General features: G+C 37.7%; 3 protein-coding genes across 3 annotated transcripts in view; 1 reads left to right on the forward strand and 2 right to left on the reverse strand.

Moving 5' to 3' along the window:
• LOC120768071 (villin-like protein quail) overlaps positions 1 to 22,104 on the reverse strand; it is a 35,939-nt gene extending 13,835 nt beyond the window's left edge. The window contains exons 1-2 of the mRNA XM_040094597.1: positions 21,901 to 22,104; positions 18,752 to 18,874 (exon numbers count right to left, since the gene is read on the reverse strand). Coding sequence (XP_039950531.1) covers positions 18,752 to 18,796 — 45 coding nt within the window. The 5' untranslated portion in view covers positions 18,797 to 18,874; positions 21,901 to 22,104. The remainder of the gene's footprint in view (positions 1 to 18,751; positions 18,875 to 21,900) is intronic.
• Positions 22,105 to 23,398: 1,294 nt separating this feature from the next.
• LOC120769286 (elongation factor Ts, mitochondrial) lies at positions 23,399 to 26,043 on the reverse strand. Its single transcript, XM_040096206.1, has 4 exons — positions 25,970 to 26,043; positions 25,353 to 25,612; positions 25,042 to 25,290; positions 23,399 to 24,054 (listed from the first exon to the last, which is right to left on the reverse strand). The coding sequence occupies exons 2-4, from the start codon at positions 25,506 to 25,508 to the stop codon at positions 23,542 to 23,544; spliced, it is 918 nt and encodes a 305-aa protein (XP_039952140.1). The 5' UTR covers positions 25,509 to 25,612; positions 25,970 to 26,043; the 3' UTR covers positions 23,399 to 23,541.
• A 343-nt stretch (positions 26,044 to 26,386) lies between these two features.
• The window catches only part of LOC120768926 (dynein heavy chain 7, axonemal), a 48,825-nt gene continuing 47,214 nt past the window's right edge, over positions 26,387 to 27,997 (forward strand). Inside the window, exons 1-3 of the mRNA XM_040095706.1 lie at positions 26,387 to 26,666; positions 26,727 to 26,949; positions 27,016 to 27,231. Coding sequence (XP_039951640.1) covers positions 26,387 to 26,666; positions 26,727 to 26,949; positions 27,016 to 27,231 — 719 coding nt within the window. The remainder of the gene's footprint in view (positions 26,667 to 26,726; positions 26,950 to 27,015; positions 27,232 to 27,997) is intronic.

Below are 27,997 nucleotides of genomic sequence, written 5' to 3' on the forward strand. Positions count from 1 at the left end.
GTTTTTTACTTGGCGGATGCCAAGCCCAGCGCACAACCCGAGAAGGGATGGTTCACCTTCTCACTTTAGCATGCCTTAAGACGGATATTCTTTCACTACCCAGCGGATACTTGGTTTAAAACCGGAAGTCTTGAGCCACTTGAGACATACATATATAAAATAATCTTTTCTGGCTACTCCAAAATGAATGGCGTTCAGAGGACTTTCCTTACTTGCGTGAACTTCTACACATGACTTCTCTCCTCAAAAATAGATCAGCAATTTAACCTATCTTAACCTAACCTCAATAATGTTTACTTTTCTTATCCGTACCATTTACTTGTATAGTAGTCGTTATACAGTTTAATATCATGGAGGGAAAATTTTAAATCGACCTTCTAATATCAAATCCTACTAAATTGAAAACACACTGTATACGGTTTGGAATAGAAAAATTTCACAAAACAAAACGATATGGGCCAAGTTTTGAGGATCTTTCGAGAACTTCTGCAGTGACTTCAATGTCATGATGCGTGTGCAGCAAAGCCATTTAGTCCGTGGGGGTGGGAAATGCCCCCCATTTCCCCCCTCTGAATCCGCTACTGCTTAAGCTCTGTTATAGAATTTCTAAGATTTTAATAAACGAACTTAGTAACGATTTGACATAAATAGGGGGTTCAGACTAGATTGTGCAGATTGAGCTAAATAAACAATAAATTACGATATCATACTTTGTCAGAAATACGAGGAAAATACGAAATACGTTTTGTAATTTAATCGTGAATTGTTTTATTTACAGGGAATTAAAAAATTCATCTCGGCCAAAAAATGGAATTAACTCGTGAACATTTTCGTGCGATCATTTTTCACAACTTTCGACTCGGATTATCACGACAAGAGTGCATCGATGAACTAAAATCTTTGTAGGGCTATGAAGCACCATCCTACTGGTACAACGAATTCAATCGTGGCCGACGCTCGCTCAAAGACGAGTTCCGTGAAGGTCGTCCAAAACCAGCCGTTGTGCCAGAAAATATCGATGCCGTACGTGAACTGATAATGCAATACCGTTATGTAACATACCTTCAGATAGAGGCATGCCTATGCATTTCTCCCACCAGCCGTAAAAAAGGTTTGTTCTCGTTGGATCCCGCACAATTTGACAATCGCTCAAAAAAAGGCTCGTGTGGATTGGTGTAAAGAAATGCTGAAAAAATACTATCGCGGTGCTTCAAAAGACGTTTATAAGATCGTCACAAGTGACGAATCATGGATCTATGCGTATGAGCCCGAAACAAAACAGCAATCGACAAAAAAAAAAAAAACATTTTCGTTGATAAATATGCCTATTTACATTATTAGGCCAAGAAATATATATAGCAACCTACGTACATATGTTAGAAATAAGGGACAGACTAGAGTACATTAATTAAACTGATTTCCCTACTTTTCACTTATAGCGTAAATCACCGGTTAATTACACAACAACGCCACCAGAGATTGCTGTTAAAGTTCCTATAAGTTTCTTAAGACCCAATCGACAATTCTAACCGAAACTCTAGTGTACGTGTGATCATTAATTTTAGCCTTCCGCAAGGCCTTATGAGTTGCACTGTGTGTTTGTGACTTGCTACGTTAGTTACTCGTAATTAAGGAGGTAACTGTTTAAAGCCGTCAATAATATGGTACAAACGAATGCATTTACGGCTATATATTTGACAGCATTTACGCATGCGTGCTTCGAATGGTTTCTTTTACTATAACATTTATCTTGCCTTGTTTCACATTCAACCAACATGGGGGATCGGAAGATAGAAGAATGACAAAGGCTCTCAGCAGATTGCTTGGTTTTTCTGTGCTTGCAAACTTGATTCAATTTACTTGTAATTGCGGTTAATTAAAACGGAATAACCCTACAAGAAAAATTACTATCATCGTGAAAATTAGTCTAGCTCTAGGAAATTAGTCTAGCTCTATAGAAGATCATATTCGATCATCCAAACAATAAAATTATTAAATGCGTGGATTATTCTTTTTCTTCTTTACTGGCGTAGAAACCGCTTACGGGGTTATAGCCGAGTTAACAACAGCGCTCTCAATCGTTTCTTCTTTTCGCAAGGTGACGCCAATTGTAGATTACAAGCGAAGCCAGGTCCTTCTCTACCTGGTCTTTCCAACGGAGTGGAGGTCTTTCCTTCTCAAGCACCTGTTGGCAAGAATTATTCTGGGTTGAATTTCGAGGTTGACATTATTGTTGGTGTTAATGCTGGTTCTAAGATGGACGAAGTTATCTACGACTTCGAAATTATGACTGTCAACAGTGACGTGGGTGCTTAGTCGCGAGTGCGACGTCTGTTTGTTTGATGGCAGGAGATATTTCGTTTGGTGCTCGTTCACAACCAGACTCATACGCTTCGCTTCCTTATCCATTCTGGAGAAAGCAAAACTAACGGCGTGAATGTTGAGGCCAATGATATCAATATCATCGGCGTACGCCAGCAGCTGTACACTCTTATAGAAGATGGCACCTAATCTGTTTAGTTCTGCAGCTCGACTTATTTTATCCAAAAGTAGGTTGAAGAAGTCTCACGAAATGGAGTCGCCTTGTCATGGATTATTCAGACTAATAAAATAATTAATGATAGGTACTACTTTAAGAGTTTTCTGAGGGGTTTGGTATCAGCGGGTAAGAACCCTACCGGAGAATTGCTTACCAAAAAAAAGGATTCTGGTTGGCCATACTTAAAGGAAAATGATAACAAAATTGCGACCGCGAAACGGAGATCGATGAGGAATTAGACACAGCATTTTAATACCCAGGAAAAAAGAATGGATATAATTAGTTAGTTTTCCAGACCGAACTTGTGTGCATAACAGAAGGTGCCAATTGGGCTTCTGCTTTAACCAGTAAGTCCATAAACCATACTGTGGATAGCCAAGCGGCAATGAAGACTTTCCGTACTGCCAACACTCAGTCTATCAGTCTCAGTGCGTTGAGTTATGCAAGCAGGCAGGTAACTCGGTTATTGTAATCTTGGTATTAGAATACGTAGCGAGTTGGCTCAGGGACAGATGAAAACACAATTCCCTTAATCTGCCCCAGACTATTCAGCTTCTGCAAGGGTTGTTAGAAGCAATGGATCCTAGACGAACACATCAGGTCTTGGAACAGAAGCAGCAGAGGGCATACTACAAAGCTATTTAGGGTTGTGTTGATGGTGGATAGACCAAAAGCTCTATCGCAGCGCACCTACCCATGAAATCTCACCTTCAAAAAATGAGAAAAGTAGATTCGGCGGAAACTATATTCTATGCGAATGCCCTGAAGGCTTTCAGCCGGATAAGACGGGATATATTTCACGATCCCCAATGCTACTACTTAGGATATATCATAATATTTCTTTTTCCGTTTAGTGGCAAAATACTCATACAGAGCTGGAGGTTTCCCTGCAGGGCAAATTGCATGCCTGCATGCCTGCATGCCTATGTTTCTTGCGAGTACATAGTTGCTCAATAACAACGCAAAGACGCCAAGGTGTTTATCGTCTTCGCTATTCGCTGCATTTATCCAAATGCATACGGCTGCGCCTAACGGTTGTTGCGTCTCAGCAATTAAGCTTTTGTTGCGTTTCAAATTGAGATGTGGGCTCTGCTCCGTGTGCGGTGCACACGCAACCACCAGCGGCCGTAAGCAACAACAACATGCTTTATTTTAGTTATGCTGGCGTGTAATTGTTTCTTTCTTTTTGCTGTTTCTTGGTTTATCTTAACCGCAATATTGACGTGTTTTTGATGCGCTGAGCTCTGTGCTCAAACAAAATTCATACAACAACACCAAAAGAAACATCTCAACATCTCAGTGCGTTTCTGTATTGTTTGATTGCTTGTTGGTGTTCGTGGTTTCGTTTGTGCTCTTTGCATAAATCACAAATAAAACGCACAACTTGCCGCATTATTGCACGCAGCTTCATAAAAAGCGCACTTTCAATTTCGATTTTTTTTGTGAGCTGAGAAAGGCTGCGAGAAAAGCGGGCGCCTCGGCCGCGTTGGAATGGCGATATAAAGAAATTTCGAATGCGCGTTTTTCCTCTTTTGTATGCAAAATCATAAAGTGGCTATAGCCGATATGATTGTGCTATTTTTCTGTTTCATCCATCTATCCGTTGTGATAATTATGCGAAGAAATTGCTGGCGATATAATAACCCACCAAGATTTTGACTGAAGCGTGAGATGCCGCAGTGCTCCAACAGCATGGCAAGCTGTTGACAGCTGTGTTTAGAGTGCGCAATCGCCGTTTCGAGTTTATTGAACCTTTCGAAAAAGGCAAAACTTAATTGCAATAATTTGTATAATTTGTAATAGTTAAATCGAAAATTACCAACAAAAAACTATGTAAATTTGTATGCATATCAGAAAATTATGTATATACGTACACTAGGTACTAATATCGGTTCATCGAAACTTGAGAAATTTAGTAGAGAGCAACTGTCTGTTGGCGGCGCAGAAGACTGCAGGAAATTTTTAGAGCTGGACACCAGGGAAACAAGTAGAGCATCTCTTGTGCACTTGTCCCACTTTGGCAAGATTGTGCTGTAAGCATCTGGAGTCCCCAAGGTATGATACATTGGAGGAGGTATCGCTAGTGAGGCCGCAGAGTCTGTTAAAATTCACGTCAAGCGCAGACATCCTAAAGGATCACAACCGGAACTGAACTCCATCTGGTATCGCAAAGGTCCAAAATTAGTCTATACGTGGCTTATTGGCCTACCAGTTTGACCTAACCTAATACACTTAACTCAAAATTTATAGTAGTTGACGAACTTGAATCCTTTCAGTAATTTCCCTTTGAGCAGCATCATCGTATATTTGTATGCTTCTCGCGGGTGTTGATTGGGCCTTCGCTGCTGACACCATTAAGACTTGACATCTGGATTAGCTTCTAGAGCAGACAGGAGGTACAACCATACTTCTCTTCCTGGATATTTGCTTTGCATACGACAGTTGAGGAGTTCTACTGCGTCTATACGGATCCGAGATTGTAAGCCGAATCGAGTAAGGGATTGATGAAAAAATACAGCTGTCCGTTAAAGCGAAACAATCGGGCCGATAAAACAACGAAGAAAAGGGACTGCAAGGCCAAATGCCAGGCGCGATCCGCGGAAACCTTCAACCTCTAAGGTGACAGCAACGGCCAGCGAGATAGCTAAGAGGTACTTCATCGTAGCGCTCATAGAACGCAGCAAGCAGTCGCTCTTCGAAAGAATGGATGGAGCCTCGGGTACACCTATGCGAACTTTGTTGGCTTATTGGGGAAAAAATTCTAAAATGTAAACAAAATTCCTCGCTGGTGAGTGTAAAGGAAGTTATTGTGAAGCTTCGAGTCCTGTGAGACGTAACGGTATTTTTGCGTTCTCAAAAGACAAAACTGTGATGTGCAGACGGAATATTGGAGAGTGCTGAAGGTCACTAACTCCGGCAAGGAGTATGACAGCTTCCTTGAAATAAGCAAGTTGACCGAGAATGTTTTTTAAGGAATATTCGGGAAGTTGGCGTGTACCTTTGCTCCAATAAATGCAACCCGGCTGATAACATTGAAAACACACTGGAGGAGCGACAGGTGAAGAAGAATCTAGGAGAGATCTTAGTTGCAAGACGTTAGTAATGGTGAGTCGAAGACTTAACCCAACTCCGAGAAGAAACCCGAAATTAACAATGAAGGTTCTTGGTAGATGCGGCTGATAAGGCGAAAAGATCCTTATGTTAGGCGCAGACGCTAATGCCCACCACACAGTATGGAGTAGCAGAGATACCAACGACGGAAGTGAGTCTTTACTAAACCAACATATATTTGCGGCTGATAAGGCGAAAAGATTCTTATGTTAGGCGTAGACGCTAATGCGCACCACACAGTATGGACTAGCAGAGATACCAACGACAGAAGTGAGTCAGAGATCTTAGTTGCAGGACGTTAGTAATGGTGAGTCGAAGACTTAACCCAACTCTGAGAAGAAACCCGAAATTAACAATGAAGGTTCTTGGTAGATGCGGCTGATAAGGCGAAAAGATTCTTATGTTAGGCGTAGACGCTAATGCGCACCACACAGTATGGACTAGCAGAGATACCAACGACAGAAGTGAGTCTTTACTAAACCAACATTTGTATATTGAAATTGGCTCTAAAAACGTCTCGGTGTAACACAGCGCACCAGCAAACCTGGTAAAAATTGAGTTTTCCAGTTCTGACCATAAGTATGTGAGATTTCAAGCAAAGTTTTCAGCCTCAATACAAATTAGAGCTTCAGAAACCCTAAGAACATTAAATGTCGTTTATTGAGTAAGATATTATTGCGGAATTTAACTAGACTCGGGGAATATGATCAAATCTCTGAACTTGAGAAATTAGCAGTCACACTCATAAACATTCTCAAAAAAGGATACTACATGGCGTGCTCTCTTGGTATATGAAAGTATGGTTCGAAGCCGCCTTGGCAGAACAGGGAGCTCGGAACACTTTGGCGTAGTGTTAAGGAACTATTCAAGCTTGCCAAGATAATGATGAGTCTTGCTGCAGGGAATATAAAGAGTACATCCCCTCCGATATTATAACGAAAAACAAAATACTTTGGGCAATCATGGCTTCGAATTGTTTAAGTCCAATGGTATGAACGGTTTTTTTCAAGCCATGACGCACAATGTATCAAGAGTTCTATTTCTAACGTGAAGACAATATATAAAAAATATTAGCTAGGTTCCAGGACACAAGACTATTCCGGGGCTTCCAAGGACGTCCGGAAAACTAAATAGCTTACGAGAATAACAAAAGTGTCAGCCGTCTGGCTACCGAATAATTACAGGAAATACGCAAGTATTTAAAAATGAAACATAATGAAATGGAATGCCTTAAGGGCAGGCTAGATCTCCAGGCCAAGGTGCTTAATGAAGTATTAAAATTAGATATTAAACTTCGCAAAAAGTGTTGTCGTTCTATATGAAGAATACATACTTCAGCTCAAATATTCTTAACCTCCATCTGGCAAGATAGATCACCAAGATCGTGTGCAAAGGCCCCGAAAGGAAACAACGCAAGCCTTTTACACACACGGGCTCGAAAAGACTACAAGATGTTTGGTTGCGGGGTATTATATATATGTATATATACATATATATATATGTATATATATATAGTATATACTTATATCAGGTGGCAGGTCTCAATTTATTGGCATCACATTCGGGCCGGATGGGCATTACTAACGACAAGCAGGCAAAAGACGCTAGCACACTTCCTCTACTTCAAGAGGCTAAGAGAGGTATCAAAATTAGATATCAAGTCTCTATTAGACTTCTCAAAAAACCTTTATGGCGTGCCTTATGACTTCAGCTCGAATTACCTTAAAATCCATCTGGTATACACCATCTGGTATACACTTTAACTATATACAATAAAAATTCGGATTTTTTTTATTCTAAAAATTAAAATGGTCCGATATCCGCAAGGCAGGGATTTCCAAAAATTATAGCCGGTTATAGCCGAGTTAAGTCGTTTCTTTTTTTGCTATTTGGCGGCAATTCGATATACCAAGTGCAGCCAGTTCCTTCTCCACCTGGTACCTTTAACGGAGTGCAGTTCTTCCTGTTCCTATGCTTCCCGCGCTGGTACTGCGTCGTATACTTTCAGAGCTGGTTTGCTTTCGTCCATTCGGACGACATGACCTAACCAGAGTAGCCGCTGTCTTTTAATTCGCTGAACTACAAGTATGTCAATGTCGTTGTGGCCAACGCACAGAAAACCATAAATCTTCCGCAGAACCTTTCTCTCGAAAACTCGTAACGTCGACTCGTCAGAGTTGACATCGTCCATTGCAGGGTGTGGTTTCCTGACAAATTGCGGTGATTTCGGTGATGACGTTGTGGAAAAGTAAAATTTTTCAGTGGAAGTTTCTGCCGATAGATGTATTTTCCATGGTTTGAACATTTTCACTCCCTGTCGAAAAGTTACAAATCTAACCCTGACATTGGCCTATTTCTTTGGCATAATGAAATATGTATACACATAAGTATGTATGTGTAAGGTACATACGAGTATAATTTGACAATAACTTTGAATGAGCTCGTTAACGCGCTGCAAAAATCTAATTAAGTGGGCTGAAAAGCTTCAAGTTTCAACGTTTGAATATTTCAGCTGAGGCAATCAAACTCATTAAAGTTGGCAGCAACTGTTTTCATTTTATTTACACTTCCCTTCCCACATAAAAAGTTAGTAGCACAGTTGAATGTAATTATACTTATGTACATATAGTTATTTATTCTCTGACATTCCAAGCCTTTACATATTTGTTGTTATTAGTATGTAAAGTAAACATTCAGGGGTCAAAACTGTTTTGGTTAGTTGCTGCTGACCCGCAGCATTTTTATCTGGCTCATTGTAAAAGTCTACAAGCAAATGCCTCTCCCCTCGAAGTCGAAGTCAATGGAAAAGTCAAGAGCAGCAGAGTTAGTGATCACATTAATAGTGGTATAGGTGGAGATGTTGTTGCCAAATTTCCATTGGCAAATTCAAAAAAACACGAAATATTTAATTTAGAGTTTGTATGAAAGGTTGCTGAAGTACTATATTAATCTAGGTATATACATATGTATATACATACAAGCATACACACATACGCAACTGTAGCTGCAACTTAAGGTGTTGAAGTCGTTTGTATTTAGAAATTTAGTGTAGAAAAAAGGTTTGCGAAAATATGAACTCATATTTGATATGTAATTAAGGTGCGCTCAATCTATAATTTTATGTTTGGGAAACTCTGTACTTTCATTTAAGTTGCTTTTATATATTTAAGCAACGGTTTGTTACATTTTAAATTCCTTATTAACAAAAGTAAGGCGTAATTATAACTGTAATTTTGCGCAAAAATATGGCAAGGCTAATTATTATAATGAGCCCTTCTACAGAAAATGAAAGCTACATATATACTATTTATGCCCTGAACATGGTGAGTTAAGTTTGAGGCGAGGAAACGTCGTAGATCTTGTATATCAGTTTTCGAGATATCGATCTGAAATTTCGCACACGATCTTTTTCCCCAAAAAAGCTACTAATTTTCCTGAACCCCAGATATCGGACTACTACGGCATATATAGTCATATTGTCACATGTCATACAGCGGAATTCAGTTATTTTATGAATAAATTTTTTATTTGACAAGATGCCTTTACAAAAATTTGCCATGAACTATTGAAGTCGTTCATTTCGATCCACTATAGCATATACGTAGGTTGCCTTCTACATATATTTCGGGAATTGGCAACACTAGTAGAAAACAAGTAAGGAAGGGCTAAGTTCGGGTGTCACCGAACATTTTATACTCTGACATGGTAAAGTGATAATCGAGATTTCATTATCCGTCATTTACATATTTTTCAAATGCCGTATTTGTGTAAAGTTTTTTTCGGCTATCATCATTGGTTCCTAATGTTTATACTCGTATTATACAGAGAAGGCATCAGATGGAATTCAAAATAGCGTTATATTGGAAGAAGGCGTAGTTGTGAACCGATTTCACCCATATTTCGTACATGTCATCAGGGTGTTAAGAAAATATTATATACCGAATTTCATTGAAATCGGTCAAGTAGTTCCTGAGATATGGCTTTTGGTCCATAAGTGGGCGACGCCACGCCCATTTTCAACTTTTAAAAAAAGTTTGGATGCAGCTTCCTTCTGCCATTTCTTCCGTAAAATTTAGTGTTTCTGACGTTTTTTGTTAGTCGGTTAACGCACTTTTAGTGTTTTTCAACATAACCTTTGTATGGGAGGTGGGCGTGGTTATTATCCGATTTCTTCCATTTTTGAACTGTATGTGGAAATGCCTGAAGGAAACGTCTCCATAGAGTTTGGTTGACATAGCTATGTTAGTTTCCGAGATATGTACAAAAAACTTAGTAGGGGGCTGGGCCACGCCCACTTTTCCAAAAACATTATGTCCGAATATGCCCCTCCTTAATTTCACTTTAATATCTTTATTTATGGCTTAGTTATGACACTTTATAGGTTTTCGGTTTTCGCCATTTTGTGGGCGTGGCAGAGGGCCGATTTTGCCCATCTTCGAACTTAACCTTCTTATGGAGCTAAGAAATACGTGTACCAAGTTTCATCATGATATCTCAATTTTTACTCAAGTTACAGCTTGCACGGACGGACAGACGGACGGACGGACAGACAGACATCCGGATTTAGACTCTACTCGTCACCCTGATCAGTTTGGTATATATAACCTTATATCTGACGCTTTTAGTTTTAGGACTTACAAACAACCGTTATGTGAACAAAACTATAATACTCTCCTTAGCAACATTGTTGCCAGAGTATAACTAGAAACTTATAATTTTATCATAAAGTTTCACATTTTTGATGGTATGCATACTCAGAATGCTTTGACATACGAGCAATTTGTGTTGTTAACAATCACTTAAAATATTCTTCTCGAGCAAAAATTTTACATAGAACTTACGGCGTGGATTAACTCATCAGGAGTGCATAGATGAATTTAATTCAATTTTTGACAATGGAAGTCCATCAAAGATCTCTGTTTATCGATTTGTGGTGAATTCAAACGAGGTGGTAGATCACTCCAAGTCGAATTTCAGGAAGGTCGTCCAAAATCAGTGGTTGTACTGGAAACTATCGATGCTGTGCGCAAATTGATATTACAAGATTGGCATGTGACCTATCGTTAGATTGAGATAACTATGGCTGTTAATGGAACTACTCTACATTCAATATTTCATGAACGTTTGACTGTGAAGAAATTTGTTCACGTTCAGTCCCATACAATTTTTCAGTCACTTAAAGAAAAGGCTCCTGTCGATTGGTCGATAGAAATGTTAACAAATTACGATAGCGAAGCTTCGAAACACGTCTATGACATCGTGACAAGTAATAAATCGTAGATTTTCGCGCATGAACCCGAAAGTAAACAGCAGTCGAATGTATGGGTGTTTCAAGATGAGCCGAATCCAACAAAAGTTGTTCGCGCAAGAACCACTTTCAAGCAAATGGTTGCCCGTTTTTTTAAAAAAAACTGTAGATGTCGCAACCATACTACTGGAACAATACAGAATAGTAAATTGTGAGTGATATACAACAACTTGTTTGCCAGTTGTCATTCGGGAAATCAGGAAAACCAACCGCCGAATATGGATAACTCTTAACCACGACAATGCTAGCTCTCACACATCGACTGAAACAACTGTATTTTTGAGCACTGCAAACATCTATTTGCTGAGTCATCCTCTGTAATAGTCCTGACTTGGCACCGAATGACTTTTTTTATTGCCGTTCGTGGAAAATAAATTAAGAGGTCAACGTTCGACACCTAAAGAGGTGATTGATGCGTTCAAAAGGCAAGTTTTGGAGATACCTACATAAATTAGAGTGGCAAAAGTGCTTCGACAATTGGTTCAAACGCATGAAAAAGTGTATAGATCTAAATGAAGAATATTTTAAAAAATAATAAAGCGATTCTCGAATCCTAGTTGTCATATAAACTGATCGATCAAATTCAAGTCCTTTTTTATTTGACAACGTATCTTCACGAAATTCAATTTCCGAACATATTGTGCTGATTGGACCATTATAGATCGTATTATAGCTTCGGTGCAAATGAACGTTGAACGCTTTTTACAAAGCTCCAAAAGAGCATATTAAGATTATATGAGCAAAATAACTTTTTTAATGAAGACTTACTTAAATACGTGTGGACGGAACAAATAGCCTCTCCACTGGTAATATAAAAAATAGATCACCTATAGTAAAACACTGTACATGGTCGGCGGTGAGTGATCACTACATGAATATTAGTTGCGACCCTAAAAACTCTGCATTGGAAAGTAAAGAAAGTGGTATTTTAATAATCTCTGTATTCATCTAGGTTGTAAGTCCATTAGATATTACATAAAATAATTATCAGCCTTGGGTTTTTATCAATTTATCACACTGTATGTATGTATAGTATAAGGCATCGTTGGAATATTCGTGAGTTCAATTCGTTTAAGCAGTTGCTTACGGTTCAGTGACTTTCTTTAGCCATAAACTTAGCTCACGCTGTTGGTAAAAGCATTACTTTCGTAGTCTTAAACCGAAAGTATATGTTTTCCTCTTAATTAACCACCAACTTAAAGATAATAATAAAATATATTATAAAAGCGAATGTGTTAAAAACTCTTGGAAAATATTTAAAAAGAGTTAAGAAAGAGCTTAATGTTTTTTGAAGATTCTCTTTTAAGCGCGCATTGTTTTATTTGTCGTGATGAATAATGAAAAGTAAATATGTTGTTAGCTAGAGTTTTTAAAATGCTTAAACATTTGCATAGCTAACAGTTCGTATTTGATGCAATCATCAAAACCCTAAGTATAATCGTGAGATCTGTAGACTCTAAAATTTGCTTCCCCGGAATACTCCAATGCTACGATGCATGAAAATTCTTATTCGAAAATCATATTTTCTTCCATATGTCCAACAGTTTATGTTATAACTGAGGTTGTTTACAGGGTTTGTTCGGAATGTAATAGGACTGAGTCGATTTAAAAAAATTTATTAAACCAATGGCTACAATTCTTTAACAAATTTTAAAACAGCCTCCTTTGCCAGCGCGATTTCCAAGCATTGAAGGCGTCACGGAGGGCATTCTCCGGAATATTCTTGAGAGCCGAGGTGCATGCTGCTTGGATCCCCTTTCATCGTCCTTTTCAGGCAAGGAAACAAAAAAGTAGGGCAGCTGCGGATGCGTTGAGATGCCGGCCTTCGAAAGGCGTTGTGAGCCGGGGCGTTGTCGCGGTACAAATTCGAAATGGGATCCTATTGACCCTTCGCTTGAGTTTCTTGCGGACTTCCACGTAAAATTTGGCGTTGACGGTTTGTCTAGGAGGAGAAAATTCATGGTGGACGATGCCTTTGATGTCAAAAAAGACAATGAGCATCATTTGTCGGTGTTTGTCGAAGTCGCAGGTCTCTTGCCGGCCCTCCAAAAAGGCTTGGTGCCACCGAAACTTTGAATTTTCGGCTTGAACCACTCACAAAAAAAACGTGGCGCGAAAATGTTTGTCCTGACTCTCCAGGTGTTCGGATACAACTGACCAGGCGCTCGTTAGTTAGCTAGGAACGCCCTCTACCGAGTGCAGTCGGTGCGCGCACGCTTTGAAGTAGAGTCGCGGCGGAAGAAAATTAGTTCTATTTACTTTCCGGAAAACCCCTGTTTATAATTAATATTAATAAATTCATCTAAGTAATTTTAGCGACGCACACCCAACCTCAGATGCTGGCCCCTACCATATTGTAATCAGATATTGGATCTGATTTTCCGGTCTTTCTTTATTACTGTACGTATTTAACTCGGTACCCAAGTGTTGTTCACTATGTTCCAAACTAAAACCATATTAAACGCCTCTCTGCATAATCTAACACAATGAACTATTCCGATAACTTATTTGGGGTACTCACAACCCGTCGTAAAGCACAGTAAAATCGTAAAATTATAAATTTTTACACTTGTTTAAAAAAATTGTTGTTGGATTTCATACAAAAATGAGTTTACACATTTACAATTCTCAATGTTATGTTTTCGAATCGTTATAACTTATAACTTTACGAGACTTCTGAAAACCCTAATTGTTTGTAGGGTCTTAAGTCATGCTTGGCTATAAAAATTAAAGTAAAATTGACAGAAGAGTTGACACGTTGTTTCAATTATGACGTTTCGTGTTGTTATCATTCTTCAGGTATATGACATTTCTGGTATTTTATATTATGTATATGCGAACTAGGCCCTCAGTGTTTGAGATATCGATCCGCAATTTGATACAAGTCTGTTTCTCTCCAAGAAGCTGTTTATTTATCGGAAGTGTCGATATCTCACCACTATAGCATACAGCTGCCATACAAACTGAACGATCGTAGTAAAGTATTTGAAGGGAAAGCTTTTTGAGGAGATATCATCAAGAAATATTGCATGATTTATTCTCCGAAGAAATTGTTCAGATCTGATCACTCTAGCATATAGTAGCCATACAAACTGATCTATCAAAATCACGATCATGTAAGAAATTTTTTATAAATTGTATTATAGCTTCGGTGAAACCGAAGTTAAGGTTCTTTCTTGTTCTATTATTCACCGATCTGCGTACATGTTCCCATTGATGTATGTATATTTGCTACTGACCTAATTACGTCCACGAAACCTAGGGTTAGCTTGGCCACTGCACAATTGTTGAAGCGTACACATTCTTATTGTGGCTTCCAGATCGCTTGGCGCTCGCGGTTATTTCTGTGCACCACAGTAAATGCTTACATACATTTACTTGTATATGAATATGTATGAAGCTACCTGCCCCGAAGTGAGCTTGTGAGAACTTTGCTGACCAGCGCTGATTATTATTTGATTGCCGGAAGTACGGCGCAACGTCTCCAACTAGACAAAAGTTGCTTCGTATGTACTGCGTATATATGTATGTATGTATGCAGGTATCTAATTTAAAACTACTTTTTGGTTATTTCTACACAGCTTTCTTTGGAAAAGTTTTGTTTACCGTTGCCTTAATTAAAGTTGTTCATCTTCGGTGTGTAGCGTTCTTCTCAGATTTGAGATAAATGCAAATAAATTTGCCCCTCACACTCATTAGTGAAATCATAGCAATTAGTCACGAACGTCTGTTCTTTTTATCTACATATATGTGTGTATGTATGTATTATATATATCATATGTACTATACATATATGTGCGTTATGTGCTTCGTTTGCTTGACTTTTATGTGTTTATTGTTTTGTGTCGTAAATATTTCAATAAGCCTTGCAATATCATTGTCCTCATGCGGACATCCCTTACACTCTGCACTCCTCTCATGCCAAAAAGATGCGAATAATAATCATAAAAAACACCATCAATGGCGCTGATAAGCAAATTAATGTGTATCCGCACCCAAGACTTTTTATCAATGTCGGCACAATACTCGTATCAGCATGTGTAAATTGATAAAAAATAACAAATTAACTTTCCATTCAGATTGTTTTTACTTTCAGGTACGCAAATGCATTCACACAATTTTGGTCTCCGTATCTTCTATGTTGCATTGCCCCAATCATTTATCTAACTATTGATTTTTTGTTATGCCTTAGTGTTTTTGTTTTTGTTTCGACTCCAGCAATTGTAATTAACCGTTTCATTGATTTCTGACACATAATTCAATAGGAATGCGCGACATATGTACATATTTACATACATTTACGAGTATATATGTATTACCGAACTTCAGTGATAGTGAATGACGAAGCACGATGTTGTTTTACGTGAGCCCTCATATTATAAACTTATGTGATTCATCCTATATCAAGGAATATATAATGTTTAACCACAAGAGGTAACGTCCTAAAAAAGTGTTTTAATCACAAGTTTATAATATGCGTGTATTTGAATAAATAGTTGCGACTTAGTAAAAACGTAACTGAAAACTATTTTGAAAATAATGCTTCAAGGATCTGGTTGGATCTTCTTCTTCCTTAATGGCGTAGACACAGCTTACGCGGTTATAGTCGAGAAAGCATGTGTTATGGCCAATTATAACATCATCGGCGTACGCCAACAGTTGTACACTCTGTAAAAGATTGTACCTTCTCTATTCAGCTCTGCAGCTCGAACTATTTGCTCCAGCAGTAGATTGGAGAAGTTGCAAGATAAGGCGTCGTCTTGTCTGAAACCTCGTTTGGTATCGAACGGCAGGGAGAGAGATCCTTCCCGATCATGACGGAGCTTTTGGTATTCCCCAACGTTAGTTTACACAGCCATATTAGTGTTTAGTTCGGCCGGAAATCCATCGGCACCCGCCGCTTTGTTGTTCTTCAGACGAGTAATTGCTATTCGAACTTCTGTATGGTCGGACAATGGAACGTCTGCTCCATCATCTGTGTGTATACTTTTGTATTTTATGAACTACATAATAATGTTTTATGCTTCATACACTTAAGATCAAATTTGAAACGGACAGGTCCATATAAACAGCGCGTCGTAAACTAAATCGATAAAAAATCTTTTACTAGATTTGTGTAACATTTTTTTGTTCATCAGTTGTCCTCTCGTTCCAAACATGTGCTCAGATGAATCCCATATAAAAATGTTAAGGTATAGATTGAGTAAAAAATTTCATTCGAGAATTCCTGTTCTACCAAGTCATGAAAGTGCTTCTTGAAAAATACAGTACTATGCTGAAACATCAATCACAGAGATCGTGTACATTATCTTTACCGATTATAAGTTGCTTGTGAATTTATGGTATGTATTGGCACCGCCCTCTAAGAGGTATTTCCTAAAGCATTCAAGCTATAATAACTAGATTCGTAGATGGGAGTAATCGGACCACTGCCATGCCCACAAAACGCCATTAAACGAAAACCTATAAAGTATGATAACTAAGCACTAAAATCTAATTGTTACTGTGATAGGGGATTGCAGGTACCAGTGGCACTTATGGGCTAAAAAATTTGATTAAATGGGAGTGGCACCGCCCTCTTAGAGGTTTAATGTAGATATTTCCTAAAGCATTCAAGCTATAATAATTAGATTCGTTCAATACGAGGGCTGCTATATATATTCTGGCCTAGGGCTACACTAAGTGTTGTCAGGTGCAATCTGACATTTCTATTGGAAAGTTTGACATTTTTTAGCATAACATCACTCAGAACGTTTTGTCATTTAATCGTGAATTGTTTTATTTACAGGGAATTAAAAAATTCATCTCGGCAAAAAATGGAATTAACTCGTGAACATTTTCGTGCGATCATTTTTCACAACTTTCGACGTGGATTATCACGACAAGAGTGCATCGATGAACTAAAATCTTTGTATGGCTATGAAGCACCATCCTATGGCACTGTGAAAAACTGGCACAACGAATTCAATCGTGGTCGACGCTCGCTCAAAGACGAATTCCGTGAAGGTCGTCCAAAAACAGCCGTTGTGCCAGAAAACATCGATGCCGTACGTGAACTGATAATGCAAGACCGTCATGTAACATACCTTCAGATAGAGGCATGCCTATGCATTTCTCCCACCAGCATACATTCGATATTGCATGAACACCTGGCCGTAAAAAAGGTTTGTTCTCGTTGGATCTCGCACAATTTGACAATCGCTCAAAAAAAGGCTCGTGTGGATTGGTGTAAAGAAATGCTGAAAAAATACGATCGCGGTGCTTCAAAAGACGTTTATAAGATCGTCACAGGTGACGAATCATGGATCTATGCGTATGAGCCCGAAACAAAACAGCAATCGACAAAAAAAAAATAAAAATAAAAAAAAAAAAAAAAAAAAAAAAACCATTTTCGTTGATAAATATGCCTATTTACATTATTAGGTCAGAAATATATATAGCAACCTACGTACTAATCCCTTAAGTACCCCTACCTACAAAGATAAAAATTGTCAATATCAGACCATAATTGTACAAGCCTCTAGATACCGGAAATATGAACCCCTATGACGTGTATGACAGTTTTATTTAACCAAAAATATGTGAGATATATATCGGGTGACGCAGAGTTGATAACAAAACGCATAAAATTGTGCAATTATCGGTTCTTTGAAACGAAATTGTTCATTTGATTTTTGAATTAATTATTTAAATAGTTGGGATCGCGAAGTTCGCAACGGTTGTGTCCGATTGGTTCAGTCTGTTTATAATTGAGAAAGATAAGCTCGGATTTTTCGAAGGGAAATGTTAAATTGGACAGTTGAATATTTCTGCAGACTTTAGATTCTGACGCAGCCCCACAAAAAATAGTCTAAAGGCGTTAAATCGCATGATCTTGGTGGCCAACTTACGGGTCCATTTCTTGAGATGAATTGTTCTCCGAAGTTTTCCGTCAAAATGGCCATAGAATCGCGAGCTGTGTGGCATGTAGCGCCATCTTGTTGAAACCACATGTCAACCAAGTTCAGTTCTTCCATTTTTGGCAACAAAAAGTTTGTTAGCACTTGGTTGATATGTGGTTTCAACAAGATGGCGCTACATGCCACACAGCTCGCGATTCTATGGTCCATTTTCCACCAGGGTAAAACTTCGGAGAACAATTCATCTCAAGAAATGGACCCGTAAGTTGGCCACCAAGATCATGCGATTTAACGCCTTTAGACTATTTTTTGTGGGGCTACGTCAAGTCTAAAGTCTACAGAAATAAGCCAGCAACTATTCCAGCTTTGGAAGACAACATTTCCGAAGAAATTCGGGCTATTCCGGCCGAAATGCTCGAAAAAGTTGCCCAAAATTGGACTTTCCGAATGGACCACCTAAGACGCAGCTGCGGTCAACATTTAAATGAAATTATCTTCAAAAAGTAAATGTCATGAACCAATCTAACGTTTCAAATAAAGAACCGATGAGATTTTGCAAATTTTATGCGTTTTTTTTAAAAAGTTAATAAGCTCTTAAAAAATCACCCGACAGAATGTCTGTATGTTAAAAATGGGTTATATCGAGTTAATCTTTCCTTAACCACCAAATACCTAACAGGAATATTTTCAAACTTTCGGCTGACTTTATACCGCATATATCGGCAAATATATGTATGTATGTGTTATCTTACCAAAATTGAGAGAGGTTAAACAGCGCCACTACAACTCTATTGTATAGAATTGTCTGGAGTTTTCATTATATAATATTAATTTTAATTTTTAAGCAATTTTTCGAAATAAAGTTGTTATATGTAAAGATATTTGCTTACTTACCTGCCTGATGAAATTGAATTGCAGCATTGCTAATCGTTGATTCATCGCTTCGTTCTTACAAAACTTACAGACTTTCCTTTTTAAGTATGTCACAGGAAGAAAAAATTATTTGATTTTTTAACACTGGAGAACAAAAACAAAACAATGAATACTTAATTATTATTTTGTAGTAAAACTGTGAAAATCCAACTGTTAATTATTAATAACAAGGAGTATGTACTTTACATACATATGTATATATATTCCACCGGTTTCATTATTTAAAATACGATTTCTCTAACATAAACTTAATGGTGTTTTGTTAAGCGAAACAAGAAAAAACGCTAACTTCAGCTGCACCGAAGCTAATATACCCTTCACAGATTACATTGGTGCCTTAGAAAATAATTTATACCAAATTTCGTAAATATATCTTGTCAAATGTGAAAGTTTTCCATACAAGAACTTGATTCCGATCGTTCAGTTTGTATGGTAGCTATATGCTATAGTTAACCGATCTGACCAATTTCTTCGGAGATTACATTGTTGCCTTAGAAAATAATCTATACCAAATTTGGAGAAGATACATTGTCAAATGTGAAAGTTTTCCATACAAGAACTTGATTCCGATCGTTCAGTTTGTATGGTAGCTATATGCTATAGTTAACCGATCTGACCAATTTCTTCGGAGATTACATTGTTGCCTTAGAAAATAATCTATACCAAATTTGGAGAAGATACATTGTCAAATGTGAAAGTTTTCCATACAAGAACTTGATTCCGATCGTTCAGTTTATATGGCAGCTATATGTTATAGTGGTCCGATATCGGCCGTTCCGACAAATGAGCAGCCTCTTGAAGAGAAAATGACGTTTGCAAAATTTCAAAACGATATCTTAAAAACTGAGGGACTAGTTCGTATATATACAGACAGACGGACGGACATGGCTAAATCGACTCAGCTCAACATACTGATCATTTATACATATATATACTTTATAGGGTCTCCGACGCTTCCTTCTGGGTGTTACAAACTTCGTGACGAACTTAATATACCCTGTTCAGGGTATAAAAATGGAGAAAAGTGTATTTTTACATCCACAACAGGGTGTTTGTAACAGCCAGAAGGAAACATTGGCACCCTAGAAAATATGCCAATAAATGATCAGCGGCGAGTTTAGTTTATTTAACCATGACCTTCTGTCTCTCTGTCTGTATATGCGCGAACAAGAGATTAATCGATATGAAAGTTTTACACGTCAATTTCTCCTCGAGAAGCTGCATATTTGTCTGAACCACCGATATCCAAAAATATAGTACTTGGCTATCATACAAAGTGACCGTTCAAACTCACGTCCTTATATGTTGATGTCTTTGATATGGATTTTTGCCCAAGATAGTGCTTGCTTGACGATAGACCAGGGGATCCATTGTCTGCCCATGAAGAAGTTCGAATAACAATTACCCGTCTGAAGAACAACAAAGCGACGGCGGGCGATGGATTGCCGGTCCAACTATTCAAATATGGCGGTGAACAACTGATAAGGAACATGCATCAGCTTATGCGTAGAATATGATCAGACGAAAGCATGCCCAACGATTGGAATTTAAGTGTGCTCTGCCCAATCCACAAAAAGTGAGACTCCACAATTTGCGCCAACTACCGTAGGATAAACCTCAACATCGCATTTAAGGTTCTATCGAGCGTACTGTGTGAAAGATTTAAGCCCACCGTCAACAAACTGATTGGACCTTATCAGTGTGGCTTTACGCCTGGAAAATTAACAACTGACCGGATATTGACCATGTGCCAAGTCTTAGAAAAGAGCCGTGAAAAGAGGATCAACACACACCACCTCTTCGTCGATTTCAAAGCTGCTTTCGACAGCACGAAAAGGAGCTGCCTTTATGCCGTGATGTCTGCATTCCCCAAAAAACTAATACGGCTGTGTAAACTGAAATGGAGCGTACGCCGATGATATTGATATCAAAAACAAGGATAAGGCAGCTTCAGCTTCGAATGCGAGCTGTTGATTTCCTCGGTTAACTTCAGTTAACCCAAAGCTATAATACTCTATAAATAAAAAAAGAAAAGCAGCGAAGCAAATGGGTCTGGTAGTGAACGAGGGCAAGACGAAATATCTCCAGTCATCAAACAAACAGTTATCGCACTCACGACTGGGCACCCACGTCACTGTTGACAGTCATAACTCGAAGTTGTATATTATTTTGTTTATCTTGGAACCAGCATCAACACCAACAATAATGTCAGCCTCGAAATCCAATGCAGTATATGTCTTGCTAACAGGTGCTACTTCGGACTAAGTAGGCAATTAAGAAGTAAAGTCCTCTCTCGACGAACAAAAACCAAACTCTATAAGTCACTCATCATCCCGCCTTCTATATGGTGCAGAGGCTTGTACGATGACAACAACTGATGACTCGACGTTACGACTTTTCGAGAGCAAAGTTCTGCGGAATATTTATGGTCCTTTGAGCGTTGGCCACGACGAATATCGCATTCGATGGAACGATGAGTTATATGAGATATACGACGACATTGACTTAGTTCAGCGAATTAAAATACAGCGACTACGCTGGCTAGGTCTTGTCCTTCGAATGAACGAAAACTTCAGAACTTCACAAAATTTGTTAATATTATTGTCCCAGGCATCGCTATAATATCCGAAGAAGATAGGACCACTTTGGCATAAAATATAAAGCAAAATCAAAATCTTTTTTATACCCTTTTACCCTATAAGAAATACATCTATAAAAGGTATTGCAAGCGCCTATGCTAGTAAATGTATATTATATAATATGTATATTAAATCCCTAGAGTTTTGTTGCCGAAGTAAAACAAATGTTTAATTAGTGCAGGTGGTTTTCCTTATGCGCAATTCTGGCAAAGCATCTGCACTGCTTTAAATATTATTAGCTGAAAGTTTTTTTATAATTTTTGTTTTTCAAATTATTTTTTAATATCCATATACATATGTATGTATGTAATTAGTGAAGCTTTCTTTGCATTTTTCACGAGTTTACTTTAAATCTTCTTTCATCTATAATCGATCACTGTCACCGTCAAACACGACATTCGTTGCACTTCATTAACACACCGTTACCGTTTTTATAATTTCTCTCAAATTTCAACTCTAACGAATATTCACCTGCTGCTGTCCTAACTTCGAAGTCCTAAAACATGATTTTTCAGAAATTATTGTATTTTGCCCTTTCGGCCAGCGAAACCGTGGAATTAATGCACAAGCCACTTTATAATAAAACAGGCGTAATTTTTTCGGTTTTGGTTTTAAATTTAAATTAGTGTAATGGTGCGTTTATGCGAGTCCGGCGATGAGTGCGTGAAATCAGAAAATTCATAACTGAGTGCCCGACGAGCAGCGCGCGAACTTTAATTACATATCTGCATATGTTTTTCAAACTCCACTAAACCTAAACAACAATGTGCCATTACGAACAACAACAATTGCAACAAAAAAGTTTTAGAGACCTTTAATGTCCGAAATGAAATGGTTTTGTTATTGTTTATGTTGTTTTTGCTACTGTTATTAAGAGCTAAGTTTTATGATTTTATTGTTGTAATCTTTAAAGCATTTTTCCATTGTTTTGGTGAGCAGAAAAACTGTGTGCTGCTGGTTATTGGTAGACATTTAGAAATGGAGCTGAAAAAGCAAAGAGTTAGTATATGTTTTGTTTTTATTGTTGTTGTGGCAGTCACTTTTTGTGGATAATTATTTCGAAACATACACACATACATACATACATACTTATGTATATTTCGTGAAGTGTTGCGTTAAATTTTAGATATACATATGTATATAACTTAAAAGGGATTCCGGTGACCTCTACAAGGACACGTTTTATGACTATTAAAAATATATGTATATACGAAGTTCAGTTTCCTTAAATTTTTTATAAAAATATTTTTTAATATTTGTGTAATGTTTGTATACACATATTGATGTAAATAATTTTTTTTACAAAATCTAAAAATTAAAATTAATTCTAATAGGAAAATAAAATATTCCCAATTTAATACAATATGACGTAATTGCACTAGCAAGTACAAATCCATGGCTTAGAGGTTACACATACACACATGTTCATACAGTTGGATCCATACGCAAACATACCGCCATGCGATGCCTTTGAACGCATTTGCCATTGCCCTAGTAGCTGACTAAGCATTCCCCCTTTTGTTCTTTAATTTTATTCTACACACTTATTTTTGGTTATAATCACAGTATTGTGTACTCTTTTTATGAATATGTACATATGTATGTAGAAAAACACATAATAGAGAACATTTTAAACTCCCCATAACCTGCATAATTTCTCTCACCTGTTCTGTTGGTCTACCTGTGCACTTGCGTTGTTTCAAAGCTTTAAAAAGAGGTCTTTGGTTAAAGGCGCTTATGCGTAGATCCGCCAGTACAGAGTGTGGTTGAACCGTGTATACACATATATACATAAATATACATATGTATATAGTGTGACAACTCTAATCGGTCGAAGGGTTGCTATGTATTTGCTAGTCGATGTAGTCTGTTATATACAAACATACATATGGGTCTATATAAAGTATGTTTGCTTGTACTACCACATATAAATGTACATATGTATGGTGGAACGAACACAATAAATGTATTATTATTTTTGAAATTTATGGAATTGTGAATATTTATTTTTGTTCATATTTCTATAAATTTAAATTTGAAATTTAGCACTGACTAAGTTTAAAACAACAATTCATGGATTATATAACATTACAGATTCGCAAGCATACGGCATTAATTGCTTACTTCAGCCTGTTCTAAGCGCTCATTTTTTGTTGCCTCCCCGCATTCGTATCGCTGATAATCGATGATTGTCACGTTATTTTCCTTTAGGACTTCGTTTACTGTGCGATCGGGGTCTAGCAAGTACTCTTGGTGTATGAGACATGTCTCGTCATCTTTATTAGCCACTGGTTTATCCTTTCCTTCTTCGCCAATCTTCACGGGGTTTAGACCAACAATATGCTGGCAAAGATTTTTTTGAAGTTCATCATCGACTTCAGAACCACGGAAAGCCACAATTGTTCCATATTTGCCGATTTGCGTAGTGTTCTCGGCTGCAGCCACATTCGTGGCTGTCGGGTGAGCATACCCGGCTAACTGTAAATCATTGCTGGTCTTAAAGCATATCGCACGTTTAATTGAAGCATTTTCTCCCACAGTACCAATGAGTAATGCCAGGTGGTCTCCTAGTGTTTTGCCATCTGCCATCCGGAGGTTCTTCAGCGCTTCAGCTTCGAATCCGAGCTGTCGGTTAAAAACAAATTAAATAATGAAATTAGTAACGATATTGAATTATGTAGTGCTTAATTTAAAGAATCAAAATATATAAAACTTATGTTTTATGTACAGAAAACATATTTATAATTTCAGACAGAACCAACTTTAATGTCTTGTGTTAACTTCGGTTGTAAAAATCAAAGCTATAATACCCTCAATAATAAAAAAAAACTAAAAAGATTCCATACAACTGTATGCTATAGTGGTCCGATCTGAACAACTTCTTCGGGAATTTAACTGATGCTTTGGCCAATAATAGCAAATTACGGCAAAATACAAGGGCATGATTTTGATTGTTCAGTTTTTATGGCAGCTTTATGACATAGTGCTTTGACATCGGCGGATCCGACAAATGAGCAGCTTCTTGAAGAGAAAAGGACGTGCGAAAATTTCCGAATCGATATCTTAAACATTTATATATTTTTACATATCGATTTTATATTTACTATTATAAAATATAATTACAGAGGTATTTAAAACACAATGAAAAGTGCTTTAATTATATGATCCTAAAAATCTTACTTTAAGCCAGCACCAATAAGCTTTTTGGAAACCCCTTTATCAAAAACTTAGCCAAAAATCCGAGTTTATTTGCGCCGTGATCTAATTGTGTGGAGGGATTTAGGAGGTGTTATCAAATAATAAAGTTATATGTTGTTGATACTGACGCTGTACTCATTCGACTTCATGGTAAAAATATTAGGGTTTCAAAAAAATTAACAACAACAACAACATTTGACGATAAAACAGTTCCGCCTAAACACCTATTAAGTGTATAATTAAATTTCGAAAGAACGAGGCGGTTATTTTCTATATCTACTATATTATTTTCTGCATTATCCTATATCCTCTAGCAACCCATACCCATATTAACCCCGAATGAGACTGTAACCAAATTAATTTCAAACGTGCCAAAACTTATACTAGCCCATCATTAAGCTACTCTTTCCATACCTTCCATAAATCTCCATCGAAATCTGTAGTTTCAGTGTACTTGGCACAAATGCGTGACACGTGATCGACAAAATTCTTGAAATGCTCGTTGCGTGCAACAAAGTCGGTTTCACAGTTGACTTCCACCATAGCACCGATGTTGCCATGAATAAGTACACCTACTAAACCCTGAGCTGTTGTTCTTTCAGCAAGTTTTGTGGCTTTTGACCAACCCATACTTTGGGCTTGTTCGTTCAACCATTTTTCAGCCTGTAAATACAAAAATTTCGTAAATAAAGCACTTATAAATTAGTAGCTCATTTATTACTTACTGCATTGATGTCGTTATTATGTTTTTCCAGTGCTTTCTTGCAATTGGCGAATGTGTAGCCGGTCTTCTTGCGCAGCGTGGCCAAAGCACTCTTCTCAACACCGGCTAAGGCTATACGTGTGGTGTGGAATGCGCGGGTGAATTGTTGCAGCAACATCTTTATTTCACTTAAATAATTTAGCTTCCTTATGAGAATATAAACAACTAACTGCACTGCTTCAAACTTGTTGCCTGCCTACTGGAACGACACGTGCAAGAGAGCTGCCAAGGAAACCAAAAGTTACATTGTTTCAATGTTTATTCATAGAAAACAAATGAAAATACAATAAGCAACTAACAGCCGAAGTGAGTGCATTTTTTGAGTGAATTCGAAAAAAATATCATTTGAAATAAACTACACATAATAAAAACACGCAATTTTGTTAGAAATCCAATTTGTTAAAACTGCTATATCCTTAATCAACGAATCACTTGTAAATTTGTTAAAACATTTATCATGATATATTAAGTGGAATTGGTGTGGATACACAAGAACTTTTGAATGAAGTAAATTCAGCCACCGGTAAGGTTCTTATTTTATTATTTGTTTTAAAATAGTATAAAATAGCCGGTAATTACATTTTTTGCAGTTTTCCAGTTTTTTTGATTGCACAATGAAATGTGTGCGATTATGGCTGTCAAATTGACATTTGTTGTTGTTTTAACACATCGCATTTTATCAGCTGTTTAATTAGCGAAGGCAGAGAACGTAGAATTCTACGTTAAATAAAAATCAACAAACAGATGTCGCGATTTGGCACATAGCGGTTTTGGTGAGATTCATACTTTCTACATTTGGCGGTATTGTTAAAATTCTTAAAGTGGATAAGTGTATACATTGTGTGGGGTGAATTATTCACTTGCTTTCAGTTCATTCACAAAGCTTTTGAAATAATTTCTGTGCCGATCACAACGTCTATTTGTAGAAAATTTATTTTCTGAAATTTATTGAATTGAACAAAGAAAATATTTTTTTTAAATAACAGCTATTACAACATGTCTCAACCGTCTACTTCTACCGGAGCCGTTAAGCGGCCCTGCTCCAATTTGAAATTAGTCTACAATCGTCCCAAACCGGATGTCCTAAACAGCATTTTAAAATCTCGCGCTAATCCGCGCTACCGATCACGACGCCTTTGGTACGAGCTGAATATGCCCGAGTGTACGTCTGCAATATTCGATGGCCGAATGATTTCCACGTCTCTGCCGGATAGTCTCTTGTGCCATACACGAGAAATGCGCTCGAAGAATAAGCAGAAAGTGAGGAAGAAAGAACGTAAGTAAATGTGTTCATTTTGGAAATGGCGTTTAACTCTGATACTTATCCGCTTCACAGGAGTTCGCACTTACATGGAGATGCGCTTGGAACGTGAGAACTTTCGCAAGAAATTAGTGGAACTAATTGCCTGCGAAGACGAGGACGTCGAGATGACACCAAGCGAAGGCGATGATAAGTTTCCGAATAAAGAAGAAAAACAAATGTTGCGTTACTACTATTATATCAAGCATGGCATTGACACAATCCACGTGGCCCCGATGGGCAAACGTTTGCTGAATAGGTGGGTGCTTCTGTGGAATCAATATCTTAAACCGTATCATAAAAATAAATAATATCCTTTTTTAAGAATTACAATGCTCATAAGACCGGAGTTAAATAAATGGCGTACCGAACTCAACGAAACGATTAGTGAAATTAAAGCGGACTACACTTTCGCTATGAAAAAAGCTGTTATTGATTTTGTTTTGAATAATTCATTGCCGAGCTTACGCAAAGGTCAAGAGCTAGCTTTGACGCCAGAAAGGAAGGAAATCAAAATAATGATGAATCGTTGGAGATATCGGTGAGTTTCAAAGTCGATTTTTTTCTTCTAATTGTTAGTGCGTAGCATCATAATTCAGCTGTTACTTAAAAATCTTACTTCAACGTTCATCTCGTAATCGAAGTACGCGGCCGTCTTTTATGTACCGTTGTTGTTGTTGGAACGGTTATCTAGCCTCCGTTAGGATGGTAAGGTTCAGATAAGTTGTCATCGAGGACATCCAACGGTAGGCCAGGAAACGTGTTGGTTCGACGGGTCAGACCATAGGGAAAAGGGTGTCAGATGTGTAGGGTTAGCTGTGCATGCAAAGAGGTGATTAGTATCACGCGGGGTCTCGTTGAAAGCTGGTTATATATTTGATATGCAGGGATCGATTCTGGATAAGTAGGAGTTTAACCTGCTGGAGTATTCAGAACTCAAGGGGTTTGACTCCAAGTATGCCATTTACTGGGAGGGAGTCGGTGAAGATGTTTATTGCAGTGCATGTCTGAAGTTAGTTGTGTCTGGCCGGCGTATTGTCTTATGTCATCGACGTAGTTGAGGAAAGACCTCTTGATGCTCCTTGGTTCTGCTTCAAGCAGGCGACTGCACGGATGGCTTCTGCCAAAACACTACAGCAAAAATTGATTGGAGTGTTTACCTAAGGGGTGATCCATTACGAGGATCCCTACTTTTTTAAAGAAAAAACACAGACATTTCATATTTAATGGGGAATGTTTCTTATCATTCGAAAGGTCATTCTTTGGAATTTATTTTTTTTATGATTATCTCTTTCTAATGTTGGGCG

Source organism: Bactrocera tryoni, chromosome 2 (genome assembly GCF_016617805.1).
Source record: "Bactrocera tryoni isolate S06 chromosome 2, CSIRO_BtryS06_freeze2, whole genome shotgun sequence".
Lineage (NCBI taxonomy): Eukaryota > Metazoa > Arthropoda > Insecta > Diptera > Tephritidae > Bactrocera > Bactrocera tryoni.

Coding starts and splice junctions, on each gene's coding strand:
- LOC120769286 (XM_040096206.1), bottom strand. CDS start 25,508: ATGTTGCTGCAACAATTCACCCGCGCATTCCACACCACACGTATAGCC. Junction 25,291..25,352: donor ATAATAACGACATCAATGCA/GTAAGTAATAAA, acceptor TTGTATTTACAG/GCTGAAAAATGGTTGAACGA. Junction 24,055..25,041: donor TCGATGGAGATTTATGGAAG/GTATGGAAAGAG, acceptor TTTAACCGACAG/CTCGGATTCGAAGCTGAAGC.